At 52.1% G+C, this 15412-nt stretch overlaps 3 protein-coding genes across 3 annotated transcripts; all 3 read left to right on the plus strand.

Annotated features, from left to right (window-relative positions):
• The first annotated feature begins 603 nt into the window (after positions 1-603).
• MYCFIDRAFT_149523 (uncharacterized protein) lies at positions 604-3884 on the plus strand. The gene is made up of 7 exons (XM_007923581.1): positions 604-694; positions 759-1035; positions 1129-1519; positions 1569-1661; positions 1711-1867; positions 1922-2166; positions 2220-3884. Exons 2-7 carry the CDS (start codon positions 794-796, stop codon positions 3708-3710), a joined length of 2619 nt encoding a protein of 872 aa, XP_007921772.1. The 5' UTR covers positions 604-694; positions 759-793; the 3' UTR covers positions 3711-3884.
• Positions 3885-4175: 291 nt separating this feature from the next.
• MYCFIDRAFT_70448 (uncharacterized protein) lies at positions 4176-5514 on the plus strand. Its single transcript, XM_007922112.1, has 6 exons — positions 4176-4265; positions 4323-4747; positions 4806-4919; positions 4973-5055; positions 5196-5261; positions 5329-5514. The coding sequence occupies exons 1-6, from the start codon at positions 4211-4213 to the stop codon at positions 5348-5350; spliced, it is 765 nt and encodes a 254-aa protein (XP_007920303.1). The 5' UTR covers positions 4176-4210; the 3' UTR covers positions 5351-5514.
• Positions 5515-10607: 5093 nt separating this feature from the next.
• MYCFIDRAFT_10858 (uncharacterized protein) lies at positions 10608-13125 on the plus strand (the record flags this gene model as incomplete). Its single annotated transcript, XM_007921454.2, has 2 exons — positions 10608-10802; positions 10912-13125. Coding segments are annotated over 2 exons (2409 nt in total), but the record flags the coding sequence as incomplete, so codon positions are not given.
• Positions 13126-15412: the final 2287 nt, after the last annotated feature.

Below are 15412 nucleotides of genomic sequence, written 5' to 3' on the forward strand. Positions count from 1 at the left end.
CAGGCTTTGGTTAGCTATGAGTAATGCACCCGCCCGCTGCCAGCTTTCGCACCGTCACGCCCATCCCAAGCCTTCGGAGCTTTAGCGAATGTGCCACTGCAGTAGCTAAGCTGTAGATGATCGGGGCTTTGTGTCTCATGCAGGATCACTGTATGCGGCTTGCCATGAGCAAGCGCAACAAGCGTTCCACTCAGCGGCGGGAACCAAGCCCGACCGCGGCATGGTGTGGAGCGGGTAAGGTATAGTTTGGTAGCTTGCCAGCCAACGCATCCTCCTTGCATGGCCATATACATGGAGAGAAGAGCCATCGCCAGCGTCAATCGGCGGACGTTGTATGAGGAGCGCATCGGAAGCCATGTTGTCGGGAGTCGGGACTGCTGCTGGCTTCCTCTGCGTGTGTGAGCCGTGTGATACTGCATGCCGTCGGCCCCAGACGAGGCGTCCTCAATTTAGGACAAGACCAGGGCCCACTTTTCCATAACCCTTATCCCCGCCTGCCAGAAAGTGCTCGCCTGTGCTGGCTGGTCTTCCTCATCAGGTGCTTCCTCGCTCCCAAGCAGAGGAGCGTCGTTGCCCGTCTCTCTTCTCTGCCGGGCGCGATTGCCTTCGAAACGCCGCCCTGTTGCCCGCTGGACATCCGCGTCATCGTTTTGCGATTGGACGATCGCTTGATCTGGTGAGGTTGGTGGGAAAGGTTGGTGGTGGAAGTCACAAGATCTGGAAGCTCGATCTTGCCGAACTGACGACTCCCTTCCCAGATTACATCAAACACTTCCCTCCTCTCACCCACCTCATGGCCCATCAGTCGCCAGCGGGGCCTCTTGCGCCGCCGCACCATTATGGTGCGCCGGCAGCCGTTCGCCCTCCGCCAAACGGGGCTCCGATGCAACAACCGCCGCAAGCGAAGACAGCCGCGCAATACCTCGCCCAGACCAATGAATCCGTATGGCTTCAACTCGGCAATCTCTCCGAGGTCATGGGCGAGCTCGACGGCGCCACCGCTGCCTACGAGCATGCGATGACCTTTAACCAGTGGTAAGTCCGCTCATATCCATTGACGTCCAGGCCAAGCACATGGCGCAGAGCGCGCGTACCTAGAGCACTCTTGCTGATTCTTACCCCTACCAGGTCTGTCCCCGCGATGCTTGCCATCTCTTGCATCCTCCGCTCCAAGGATCAATTCACAGCTGCTGTCGAGTATCTCAGACAGATTCTCAAGGTGGAACCGACGAACGGAGAGGTGTGGAGCAGTTTGGGACACTGCTATCTCATGATGGACGACTTGCAGCAGGCGTACTCGGCATACCAACAAGCCCTCTATCATCTTCCTGACCCCAAAGAACCAAAGCTGTGGTATGGAATTGGTATACTCTACGATCGCTACGGCTCATTGGAGCATGCCGAAGAGGCTTTCTCCCAAGTAATGCGCATGGAGCCCAACTTCGAAAAGGCCAACGAAATCTACTTTCGACTTGGTATCATATATAAGCAGCAACAGAAGTTCGCGCAGAGTCTCGAGGTGAGCATCCTCCGGCTGAACCGAGAAACAATACTGACAACGTCCACAGTGCTTCCGTTATATTGTGACCGACCCGCCTCGTCCTCTGAGTGAAGAGGACATCTGGTTCCAGATCGGCCATGTCCATGAGCAACAGAAAGATGTTGGTTGGTCTCGATTTCCACTCGGTCTCCGTGCTAACAGTTGCTCAGTACGATAACGCAAAGGCTGCATACACCCGTGTGCTGGAGCGTGACCCGAATCACGCCAAGGTTTTACAACAGCTTGGATGGCTTCACCACCAACAGAGTACCAGTTTTAACAGTCAGGAGCAGGCGATTGAGTACTTGGAGAAATCGGTCGCTTCTGGTAAGCCGACTTTGAAAATTGTTTCGAGGCAACACACATCTAACGTACAACTAGATCAAACTGACGCGCAGAGCTGGTATTTGCTTGGCAGATGTTACATGTCGCAACAGAAGTACCCCAAAGCATACGAAGCTTACCAGCAAGCCGTCTATCGCGATGGCCGCAATCCAACATTCTGGTGCTCGATTGGTGTCCTTTACTACCAGATCAATCAGTACAGAGATGCCCTCGATGCATACTCTCGCGCTATTCGCCTGAATCCAAACATCTCGGAGGTGTGGTATGATCTTGGCACACTTGTAAGTTGACCCATCTCCGCATTGTGATCAAGCTTTTACTCACGCGCATATAGTACGAATCATGCAACAATCAGACGAGTGATGCACTTGACGCCTACAGCAGAGCCGCCGACCTAGATCCAACCAATGCTCATATCAAGGCACGTTTGAACCTTCTCAAGGGCCAGCCAACCAATGGCATTCCGAACCAGGGTGCACCAGCGCCGCAAGACGTACATCCTCAAGCATATCAGCCAGGCACTCTTGGTGCCGGTCCTCCTGGTCCTCAGTGGGGAGCACACTCTCAGAACCCACCGCCTCCTGGTCCTGCTCCGCCACCACTGGCTGCCGGCAACAACTGGAACGGCAATCGCTTGGCTGACCTTCAAAATCCGCAAATGCAGCCACGGCCGATGAATCCTTTCGACCAACGTGATCGCCTTCCTCCCCAGCAAGGGCAGCAGCAAGGCCCATCGCAGGGTCAGCAGCCACCATTGGCATCTGCTCAGCAACAGCAAAGCGGTCCGCAGCCAACTCTCCTACAGAGGCAACCAAGCCCACCCCCTTCGCGTCAATACCAGGAGCAACCATCTCGACCACCTCCGCCTCCACATCGAGGACTTTCACCATCGCCCAAAGGACAACAGTCTGCGCCCGCGCCTTACCCACAAAGCGGGCCGCATCCAGGCCCACAGCAGCAACCCATTCAGCCTCACCAAGCTCAGCAACCTCATCAGCAAGATGCACAGAGGCCGCCTTTTGTTTCGCATCCTTCTAATGGCCCACCAGCCCCGTCTAACGGTGTCTCTACGCCTTCTGCTGCTTCCTCATCGACTTTGCCACCATATGCGCGCCAGCAAGAGAATCAACCAGAAATTCGCCCACTTGTTGGCAATCCTGCTCCGTCGCCGAGCCCTGGGCACTTTGGAGGACCACGAACACCATATGAGCATCATCCAAACCCAATGGCGCCCAGCATAGCGAGCGGTGCGCCACCTCCAATATCTGCCCAGACAGCTGCGGATGCTGCTGCAAGGGAGCGCGAGGAAAGGCCTGGTAGTGCCGCTCCCAAACGTCTTCGCGAGTGGGAGGATGATCCCAACCACAGCGCCTCTAAGAAGCCTACAACCGACGAAAGTCGTTCTCGCCTGGATGAGATCAAGATTCAAAGACCCTCGCCGCCAGCCAAGACTGGGACACCACCTGGGCATCGAAGTCCCTCGGAGCTCAGACGTATGGAGGAACCGCGTCCTACTTCTGCATACAACCCTTCAGAAGCTGCTCACCATCCACCATCACTTCCATCAATGCAGGCCATAACTCAGCCATCACCACGAATGTCGGCTCCGCCTCAGGAAGAACAACGAGCGGCACCGCCGCCACAGCCACAGCCACAACCGGTCTACGAACCTGCTGCACGAAAGATGGATGTGGATGAGAACTATGACGACAGCGGTGATGATGAGAAGCGATCGGCCACCAAACAAGAAAGTCAGCGAAGCAGTCCCAAAGCGATGAATGGATCGTCGACCGCGCCGCCGGCTAATGGTGCTGTCGAGCAATAAGCATAGGTTTGATGCATAATTTGAATGCCTTTCATGATACCAATGATTTGTGAAGTGAGAAAACGGCTAGCATGACGCGAAAGAACAGAAAGGCCAGGGCAAATCTCGCGCAAGCTTATCGCGTCGTTTCTCTTCAGTAGATGCATATACAGTCAACCATAAGTGTCCATCCTGAACCAAGAGTCAATCTCGGCATCTTCAAACAGTTTGCAACAAAGTCCCGGTCCTACGCGAAAGGAGTCATCACAAACGAAGTCGTCGACTTTGCAAGCAGACATCGCGCGGCTCAGAGCTTAATCGCTCTCCATTTTTTTATTAAGGCTGATCTGATTCTGATCTGCATTCGATTTGTATTCACGCCGAGTGTAGAGACAGCACTCTTCTCAAACCTTAATATTACCCCGCCAGGGAACACTTCTCGGTGCAGAGACATTTGATGTCGTCCATACATGCGCCGTTTTGTGATTTTACGACTCTTGCCAGGTACTTGATCGTTCACCATGGCACCTACAGGCCTAGCCATTCTGATCGGAGCCGGTCCAGCTACTGGAGCAGGTAGGTCGATGCAACATCCTAACGAAGTGCACCAGCACGCTGACCAATGCATCCAAGGTATTGCTCGAGTTCTTTCGTCGCCTAGTCAAGGCAATCTTGCGGTCGCCCTTCTCGCCAGAAGACCAGAGGTATTGAACGACCTGATCACGTCTCTCAAATCACAGAATAAGGATGCTGTGCTTGAAGCATTCCCTACGGACACCAAGCCCCAGAATTTGAGGAAGGCTTTTGCCGAGATTCAGAATCACAGCTCTTTCAAGGACCTCAAGCTCAAGGTCGCAATCTTCTCAATCAAGAACAGCTCCAAAAAACCGTTCTTGACGGAAACGTTCGAGGAGTTCATGGAGCCGTTGGAGACGTATGTCGGTGGCGCTATGGTCTTCGCGCAGGAGTCGATTAAACGATTTTTCGCGGACCATGGTGAGAGATTGCTGGCCGATGGTGGGGAGAAGAAAGGTACTCTAATCTTCACAGGTACTATGGTAAGTCGTGACCGGCAAGGAAGTTCTTGGCCCTTGGACCGATACTTACTCGAAGTAGGGGGCGCTCAGATGTAACGCAGAGTTCGGTAGCTATGGCGCATCTCGAGGAAGTGTCAGGCAGTTGGCGCAAGCTCTTGCCAAAGAAATGAGCCCAAAGGGTGTTCATGTCGCCGTAAGTCTCTACCGTTGCAAAGGCTGCAGATATCGTTTTGCTAACCCGATTAGCATGCCATTGCCAACGGTAGAATTGTCGATGCCCCAGAATCTGAAGAATGCCAAACCGGGAAGAGCATAGCCGCGGATGCCGTGTAAGTGGATTGAACATGCCTCCATCGACTGGCACTCTCTGGGATTGGGAGGGTCTGGTCTCAGCTTCTGCCCTGGAGAGGCCCCTTCTTGTCTTCTCTTAAAGCGCTTGCTAATCATCATCATATCTCTTTGCATCTAGTGGTGAAACATACCTGTTCCTTCATAACCAGCACCCAACTCTCTGGACTCATGAACTGGACTTGCGGTAAGCAAATCAGAGAGCGTCTCCCATCCAAGCGAGGCACGTTGCTGACTTGCTACCTTATTATTAGACCGGCACAGGAGAGATTTTAAGACTCGAGCGAACTTCTTTCGGCTAGTTAGCCACAAAATCTCTGGCGCAAAGCGTAGCGTAGCACGCTTTCAGGGACCCGTTTGAACGCGTGGGAGTCCGCGAACGAAGACTAGATTAGGTCCATTTGCGTAGCTTCTTCAGTGCACGGGAACGACCCATACCTATACCATATCCAATCAAATCCGTGGCCCAAGTGGTGCAGCTCGAAGACACCATGTCATGCAAAGTCCGTACAACCGCCGGTCACTCTTGAGGAGAGCCCTCCCTTCGATTCGTCCATCCAGGCGGGTATTGGACATGGGTGAAACCTAAAACCAACCATGCCATGTACATATGTACTGTAGAATGGCGGTGGGGGACCCTCATCGCGGTGTGCCTCCTCAGAAACGGTCAAGGGTCAGTGCCGTCAATCACCGCAAAGCGTTACGTTGCTATGAGCGGCAGTGGAGCCGTTGGAGGCGGGCGAGACTATTCGAGAATCCACTCCGGTTATTCGAGAATCCGGGCATCCGATTACGGAGGAGGCCTAAGGCAAATTTGTTAGTTATATTCTCTACCGCTAGACCTTACCGTTACCGCTGTTTTAATCGCTGTTTTAACCTAACCTCGCTATCGCTATCGATAGCTATATTATTAAGCCCTTCTACGTAGTTATAAGCCGAGTATAATACCGCCGCCTCTACTACTACCGCTACTACCGCTACTACCGCCGCCGCCGCCCGCTCCGAGGGCTCTACTAGTACCTATAGCGCTAGTAGGTATACTAGATTATACTAAGATTATATAGTAGGAACTATAACTTAAAGTGTATGTTCGATAGTTAATTAAGTGTCTACGGAAGAAGCGAGAAGTCGCTAAATAGGGTGCCGCGTGTATGTACGGACCTAGGCACATGCCTTAGGATTTAACTTACCCCCTCGTATATATATAAGGCACGTAGTAAATACAAAGTCGCTCAAATCAAACAAAGAGGTATTAGTTAATAGCCTAGGCTTCTTGCCCTTATAATAGCCATTTAGTTAGTTAATAGCCTAGGCTTCTTACCCTTACAATAGCTATTTAGTTTAGTTAGCAACCTAGGCATTATGCCCTTTATTAGTTGTTTAGTTAATTTAGTTAGCAACCTAGGCATTATGCCCTTTATTAGTTGTTTAGTCAATTCAGCAACCTAGGTATCTTGCCCTTACAATAGTTGTTTAGTTTAGTTAGTTAGCCGCCGCACCCCCTGCTTCTAGTAGGTTAGTATTAATTGCGGTTAAGTTAGTAGCTACGACACCCCCTGCTTCTTATAGGTAGGTGCTTAAAGTAGCCGTTTAGTCGTTTAGATTCAGTCGGTTAGGTTTAGTCGGTTTAGAAGGCCTAGTTCTTGCTAGTTACTAGCTCTAAACTAGGTCGAGGGTTATTCGGTATAGCAATAGCTAGATTAGCGGCTTGTTAGTTAAGATTCTTATACTAGTTAGGCGCTAGTTTAGGGTTCTTCTTAAAGCAGGTTGGACTATACTTCTTCTTATAGTAGTTGCAGTACTGCTTATCGGTGTTCTTATTATCGTCTTTAAGCGTAGTAGCTCGATTAGTCGTCGTGTATTTTAGTAGCTTAGAGCGCCGCAGAAGGGCCTTAATGTCGACGCTCTAGAGGGGATAGTTAGTAGGTGTTAATTTGCGAATGCCGCTAGTCGCGATAGTCGCGGTCGAGTCGGAAACGGCTATCTTAGCTGTTTAATTGTCGGTCTTAGTTAGGTCTTATTCGCACCCCCTGCTTTACGTAGAAGGGTGTTTAGTCTTAATTAGGTCTACGGTAGCAGTCGAGGGCTTATAACTACTTAAAGTGTATATTCGATAGTTAATTAAGTGTCTACGGAAGAAGCGAGAAGTCGCTAAATAGGGTACCGCGTGTATATACGGACCTAGGTACATGCCTTAGGATTCAACTCTATACGTTAATACGAGGGTCGTAGAACCTTATTTGCTAGGTAGGTAGTATACCTAGAATAGTTAGGATTAGCTATAGTGTCGAATTCTACGTCTATTATTTACTTAATTCTTCTTTCCTACGTTATTATTCTACTAAGTAGCTAGTATAGGCATTAGAAGTTACTATGCGATGTTCTATAGTATAGATTACTAACAATATAGTCTTACTAAGACCGGAGCGGCCCTAGGTCCTTAGATTCTCGAATAACCGGAGTGGATTCTCGAATAGCCTCGCCTCGAGAATCCGGGTATCTAATTACGGAGGAGGCCTAAGGCAAATTTGTTAGTTATGTTCTCTACCGCTAGACCTTACCGTTACCGCTGTTTTAATCGCTGTTTTAACCTAACCTCGCTGTCGCTATCGATAGCTATATTGTTAAGCCCTTCTACGTAGTTATAAGCCGAGTGTAATACCGCCGCCTCTACTACTACCGCTACTACCGCTACTGCCGCCGCCGCCGCCCGCTCCGAGGGCTCTACTAGTACCTATAGCGCTAGCAGGTATGCTAGATTACACTAAGATTGTATAGTAGGAACTATACGTTAATACGAGGGTCGTAGAACCTTATTTGCTAGGTAGGCAGTATGCCTAGAATAGTTAGGATTAGCTATAGTGTCGAATTCTACGTCTATTATTTACTTAATTCTTCTTTCCTACGTTATTATTCTACTAAGCAGCTAGTATAGGCATTAGAAGTCACTATACGATGTTCTATAGTATAGATTACTAATAATATAGTCTTACCGAGACCGGAGCGGCCCTAGGTCCGTAGATTCTCGAATAACCGGAGTAGATTCTCGAATAGCCTCGCCCGTTAGCTATAAGGATAGCAGCAGTGCGCTAGATTCTAGAGATATGCCTTCTTCGAATACTAATAGCGTTTGAATCTTCTTCTATCTATGTCTACCGACAGTCTATTAGATAATCTAGTATTAAAACACTTAGAAGAACTAGTAGTACGACTAATTCGAAAATTTGCCCGATAATATTTAATTCCGTTATAATCGCTATAGTCTCTCCTTCTTAACTATATTCCTCGCAACTAACCGAAATCGCTTCTTATAATTAACGGATTAGGAACTAACGTACATACCCCGACATTACTTACCTATCGTTTGTATAGAGAGATAAAGCGGCTAGGCATCGGTATAAGGCCTCTAACGGGCGAGGCTATTCGAGAATCTACTCCGGTTATTCGAGAATCTACGGACCTAGGGCCGCTCCGGTCTCGGTAAGACTACATTGTTAGTAATCTATACTATAGAATATCGTATAGTAACTTCTAATGCCTATACTAGCTACTTAGTAGAATAATAATATAGGAAAGAAGAATTAAGTAAATAATAGACGTAGAATTCGACACTATAGCTAATCCTAACTGTTCTAGGTATACTACCTACCTAGCAAATAAGGTTCTACGACCCTCGTATTAACGTATAGTTCCTACTATATAATCTTAGTATAATCTAGTATACCTGCTAGCGCTATAGGTACTAGTAGAGCCCTCGGAGCGGGCGGCGGCGGCGGTAGTAGCGGTAGTAGCGGTAGTAGTAGAGGCGGCGGCATTATACTCGGCTTATAACTACGTAGAAGGGCTTAATAATATAGCTATCGACAGCGATAGCGAGGTTAGGTTAAAACAGCGATTAAAACAGCGGTAACGGTAAGGTCTAGCGGTGGAGAATATAACTAACAAATTTGCCTTAGGCCTCCTCCGTAATCGGATGCCCGGATTCTCGAATAACCGGAGTGGATTCTCGAATAGTCTCGCCCCACAGCAAGCTTGGGACAAGGGCACTCCCAAGAGGCAGCTTGTCTCAGAGCAGCACCAAGCCAACATGTGTCTTCTTCCCATTTGAAGTGACATTTCAATTGGTGCCCTGGCCACACCGTCTCTTCCATGGCGTCATCTTCCTTATTTGCTTGACGCTCTGCCAGGGTCGCGTCCCTGTGCCTACGCAGCAGTCACTCAGCAGTGCTCACTGTTTGTTGCGTGGGTTTCGATGCTGATGACATACAATGCATTGAGCACAAGCAGCTCCATTCTGCCAAACCCTGTCATCCGAATGGCCTCTCGTCAGTCTAAGGCTTACAAGGCCATGCTGCGTCGTTGACTCACCATTGAGCGCAACCTAGTCTTCGATGAAGACAGGCAAACCTGACATAGCCTTGGGGTTGTTCGTGCGGCATTTTCTAGTGGGAGTGCTTGGACAAGCCGGTGGAAGTGATGCAATGCGGGTTTGTCTCACGCCCGAAAGAGCCTCCCATGTTTATTATAGAATAGGCTTCCAGCACTCGATCGCTTTGACCTTTGCACCGTGACCGTGCTTTAGGCGGAAGTCAAGGCCACCCGATGAGCATTCGTAGCCGCGCTTGCCTCGTCTGACGACTCGACGCCGCACAATCGGGACATGAGGTGGAGAAGGTAGGATGAGGACGAGGACGTCGCGAGTGCCTCCGGTGACTACACAGACATCGCTTGAGAAGCCTAGCGATGTTGCAGTGGAAGAAGACGGGGGGAGAAGTGGATAGATAATGGAGTCGCGTAGGCGATTTTATATGCGGTGCATGAGCATGAGCTTGCGCGTATGGAGTGGTCAGTGGTGGTGTTGTTCATGGAACGCATTCATCAGCGGCACAGCACAGCGGCGAGGTCACAGACGCACGTGCTGTGTGGAGATGATATGTATATAACTTGCTGGGGCATGTCACTGCACGAAGGGAGATGATGCTTGATGCATTGCACACGGGGATAGCGGCGCAGTGCTTCCCTGTAGAATACGCGAACTCGACTTTGCCACCACTACTGTAAAATGCGGCGCGCTGTGGCGGGCGGCGGGCCATGAACATGTCGAGCTGGATAACGGGTAGGCGATCGTCGGGCACGAGGCCCCTCCAACGCACGCAGTAAGGCAGCAGTATGTAGTAAGGCGGGCCATGGCGTTGCATTGTAGGACCGGCTGGAAGACTGCTGAGAGGCCTCGGTCGTCCAGCGGCGGCATGCGATCCGACCGACGACACCATCTCGCACCACACATGCACGGCTCGGCTGATATGGTACGCTGCGGCCGCGGCTGGTCCCATCGTGCATGTATCTCGGACTAGTTCTATCTCCGCTGAACCAAGCTACGGTAAAGACCACTGCTCCTGCCTGGAGAGCAGCGGTGCTCGAAGCCCGCCGCGCTGTTGAACAGCAACGCCGTCCGTCGACGATGACGTCCGTGGATCCTGCAGTCAACGCCCACGCCAATGCCAATGCCAATGCCAATGCCAGCGCCCCGACTGCTCCCCCGCCCCGGAAGAGACGACGCAGAACGGCGGCGAGTGGCCCCCAAGATGACTGCTTCTCGTGCCGCAAGAGGGCCGTGCCTTGTGATCGCAACCGTCCGTACTGCACGCCGTGTGTGGAAATGGGGAAGGAATGTCCAGGATACAAGACTACTTTGACGTGGGGCGTGGGCGTCGCCAGCAGGGGAAAGGTAAGACTTGTATGACGAGAGTGCTAGCCGTGGCCGTGGCCGAAGCCGAAGCCGAAGCCGTGAGTGAACGAAGCAGACCAGCGCTGACATGACCCCGTTTGCGCTTTAGTTGAGAGGCCTGTCGTGTCCCATCGCAGGCAAAAGTGTAGACGACCCGCGACATCAAAAGAGCTCTGCAACGAAGGCCAAGCATGAAGATACATCTGCACCCACATCGATCTCGACTACCCAAACCCAAGGACAACATGCCCGGCAGACTCCTCGGGTATCAGAGCTTCCCCAAATCCGTCCGCATCCTCTGCGGCATCGTTCGCTACAACATATACATACTACTCTCCGTCCCCAATACGATGCTCGTGGCATGCCAAGCTCTGGGAGTTCACGAGGCTTCTTTGCTGAGCAGGAGTACCATTCGCCGGCCGAATATCCCGTGACTCCGCAATCTGCGTTCAGCGATCCCTATGCCCAGGCCTATACGGCCCCATACACCGGTCAGCCGTTGAGTAGCTCAGTTGACAGCCTCACGTCGAATGTGCGTGGTGCCTCGCTTGGCTCATACGGACACCGTATGAGCTCGAGCATAGACTCTGTGCAGAGCCACGGCCTTTTTGGTTCGAGCGGCGGTGCCACTACTGTCCATTACCAGTCGACAACCTACCACCACGATGAAGTCCTATTCAGCCCGCTAGCCGACATGTCAACCATCAATCCTTTCGATGACCTCGAGGGCCATTTCCCGCAGGATGAAGACGAAGACCAGAAGACGCTTCAGCTACTCGATCCTCGCTTCAGCACTCCTTTCTTCCACATCACGCCGCGCCTGCAGAGCCTCATGGAGTACTACGACCGCCATATCTGCACCTATCTCGTTGCATTTGATGGGTCCGAGAATCCCTACCGAAAGCACGTTCTTCAATTAGCAATGCACAACGAAGGCCTACAGAACGCAATTGCCGCTCTTGCGACGAACAACATGCGTATGCGCAGACAACCTCCACCTCGCCAAATGGGCATCGTTGAGGAAATCACCGATGCCTTTGATGGGTCACACAAGCCGAAGGATCTGAATGAGCCCACGGTTGAAGAGCTTTGCTACAAACAGATGTCCATTGATCAACTCAACATGCAGCTTACAGACTCCCGAGCGGCCCACGATGATTCTGTCTTGGCGACACTTCTCATCCTCTGCCTATTCCACGTTTGCGATTCTGGATTCAGCAAATTCAAAACCCAGCTGGCTGGGGTGCAGAAATTGCTTTCTTTGAGAGATCGACAAACGCAGTCCGACTTTACAGGCTGGGTCGAGATGTTCTTTCTATGGTTTGATGTATTGACGAGTGCTGTCAACGACCGCGAAATGCAGATCAAGAGCGAGTCTCTTGATATGCTCGATTATGGCTCAGGTCTAGGAGCTTTAGAGCAGTTCTCCGGCTGCGACGGAAGGTTGTTCAAGCTGATTGCGAGGCTCGGCCGCCTGAATCTTCTCGCTCAAGGCCGAGCGGTCCGACCACAAGGCAGCGTAGATCGTATGCCGCGGCCACCATCTACCCATAAAGCTCACACGCCGTCCTTCAAGAAGCGAAAGCTGCCCGCAAAAACGCTTCATATCATCGACTGCGAGCGCATCGATGGCAATGGCTGGGGCTCACCGATAACATCTTCGGATGAAGAAGACAACGCATCGTCCCACAGGTTGCACGAGCTTCATCACAGCACCACCTCTGATCCCGATCACCGCCAGGAGTTCTGGTCGGAATGGAACGACATTCGCGCTCGCCTCCAGGCTTGGACGATGGCCACATATTCAGTACCTCCGCCAAGCGAAAGCACAAGCGCGCAAGACTTCGAGCTCGGCCGACGAGACATGCTACACATCAACGAATCCTTCCGCTACTCTGCTCTTCTCTACACCGAACGGCTGGGATCGCCACTCCTGCCATCCTCACACCCTACCTTCCAACAGTACGTTTCCGCAGGTCTCCAACACATGACCGCCCTGGAGATTACATCCTGCGTCAACAAATTCCTCCTCTGGCCATTGTTCATCATCGGGACGGAATGCGTCGACGAGCAACATCGAAACGTCATCCGGGAGAGATGTATTGAGGTGCAGAAAGAAAGTGGGTTTTGGAACAACATCAGTGGACTGGAAGTTTTGGAGAAAGTTTGGCGTGAGGTTGGCAATAATGTGCAGGGCATGGAAGCGGCGGAAATCAAGGCTCGGAGACGAGATTCTGAAGCGGGCAGAACTGGGAGGCATGGACAGGCGTTCAGGTGGAGGAAGGCCATGGATCGGATTGATGGGGAATATATTGTTATCTGAGCTGTAGATACGACAGAAATGTGAGACGCATGTGTACATGTAGTGTAATCAAATCAAGATCAGGTCAGACATACACGAGTCAGTAGCGAGAGGGGGGAGAACAAGTGTCAGAGTTCAAGATCGAGAGCCTCGCTACTCGATTACATTATGCACGCATTTTCGAAAGCTCTAGTTACAATCAGTGCCGCCTCGCCGGGCTTCTGTTGCTCATCGCTCAATGCAAGTCATGATCCGCAATATGCATGTATGGGGGTATTTCCGTTCGTGCGCCGATTTACGCCAAAGCACCCAACGCGATCGCGCATCCATGCAAGTAAGTGTGTACGTCAATCATCGAAACCCGTGAAGTCGTAGATTGGAGCGCAAACCGTGTGGTGTCAAGCCAGACCCTTGTGCTCTCGTCGCTAACTTGTGAAGCTCTAGATGACAGCCAGAGCAGCCATGACAGCGGCCAGACCAATGACGCTTGGGTGCTTGGAGTCAGCAGCGTTGGTCGACTCTGCGACTGGGGCCTCGGTGGATGATACGGTTGGTTCAGAGCTGGTGCCGACTGGACCGACCTCGTTGGTGCTGGTGGCAGAAGCGGTGTTGGCGCCAGATGGGGCCGAGGTGACGGTAGCGAGGGTGGATGACTCTCCAGTGGCTGGGCCGACCTCGTTGGAAGAAGCTGGCGGAGTAGCCTCGCTGCTCCCTGGAGCTGGACCAGTGGTCTCAGTGGTCTCCTCTGGGCCGGCGACGCTGCTGCTCTCGGATGGGGCCACGGTGGCGGTGGACTCGACGGTGCTGGTCGATGGGAGAGTGACGGTGGTGTCAGAGCCGTAGCTAGGTGGGCCTGTGGATCGAGATGGTAAGCTTTCCGTGCTAGCAGGGGAAGATTGGGTTATTCTGGAGGTGGGTGCGGTGATTGTGCGCGTGATTTGTGACTCAGAACCAGGTGCAAAAGAGGATGAGGAGGATTTCGGGGTAGGGATTCCGCCATATGCAGACCAGACGGATGATGCGAAGGTGACCTGAGTTGACAGGGTGAGGGCAGATTGTAGGACTGAGAGGGCATTGGGCTCTGAATTGCAGGATGACAAGGCGGATTGGAGCACAGTGAGTGCATTTGCAGTGCCTGAAGGGCTTGACAAGGAGGCAGGAGGATTGCACTCACTGGCTGAGCAGTCGGCAGCCGTGACGGTGGAAACAGAGGTGATGGTCACTGTCGGTTGTCAGTCAACGCGATCAAGTCGATGAAGTGTGCTCGCGTGCGTTACTCACCGGTGGCATCTGCGGCAGCGATGGCAGCGAGCGCGACGGCGCCGAGAGCAACAGTAGAACGCATGTTGGCGATAGTTGTTGAATTGCTGAAGCGACGGTGATGGTCGGTGCTGCTATGGTGGTGGAGTGCTTGAGAATGGATATGCTGACGATGCGATCTCAAGTGTGCGCGAACGAGAGATGTTTGTTGTGGAAAAAGATTTCGTTGCTGTGCGAGAGCAGATTTGATGTTGAAGAGGCAGGGGAGGCTGGCGCACGTTCCACCAGCCACTTGGCGCCGTTTGGCGAAGTGACGGTGACGGTGACGGTGACGGCAAGCCCGCATCGTTGCACAACATCAACATCCTCCACTTCACTCACCATCTGCTTTGCGTCTTTCACGTTGATTTGACCCGTCGATTGCCACATCGCTGGTCCTTGGTGCGCGGCTGCTCGCCTCGCCTTGAATGGCGCGTTGCAGGCGCGACACGCCACCCTCCCTCAACTGCCAATTTCGCACCTTTACTCAGCCGGTGCCACACTCGCAAAACATCCGATACTGTGCGGCCATGAGGCTCCAGGCGTGCAAGTCGAGCAATGTCAAAGAAGTGAGGTCCACGTCGCGTGCATCCTGAATGGCTGGGGCGCCCAACAAGTGGGCCAAAGCTAATCCCTGATCCCTGCCAACGCCTGCAGCAAGCGACCGCAAGGAAGCCACTTGATACATTTCAGACAGCCTCTCCTCACGTCAGTCCTTCGGAATCACTGCGTACAGAGCATTGACCAAGGCGGCTAGCAACACAACTGTTGGTTTCACGTACAACTCGCCCCAAACTTGTGCGATGCAGTACAGTATGTGCCTTGCTTGCCTTGCCTTGCGATGGAACGCAGGCGACGCAGACACGCGAGAGCAGATAAGGCAGAGCGTTTGAAGAGAGCGAGCGGAACATAACAGTAATACACTGGGTGCCAAACGTGGCGGCAGAGGGCCATTCTTTGCCTGCTGCGCGATAGCTGCGTGCTTTCGAGCTTGTCTGCATCCGGCCGT

The sequence above is a fragment of the Pseudocercospora fijiensis genome (assembly GCF_000340215.1).
Source record: "Pseudocercospora fijiensis CIRAD86 unplaced genomic scaffold MYCFIscaffold_1, whole genome shotgun sequence".
Classification (NCBI taxonomy): domain Eukaryota; kingdom Fungi; phylum Ascomycota; class Dothideomycetes; order Mycosphaerellales; family Mycosphaerellaceae; genus Pseudocercospora; species Pseudocercospora fijiensis.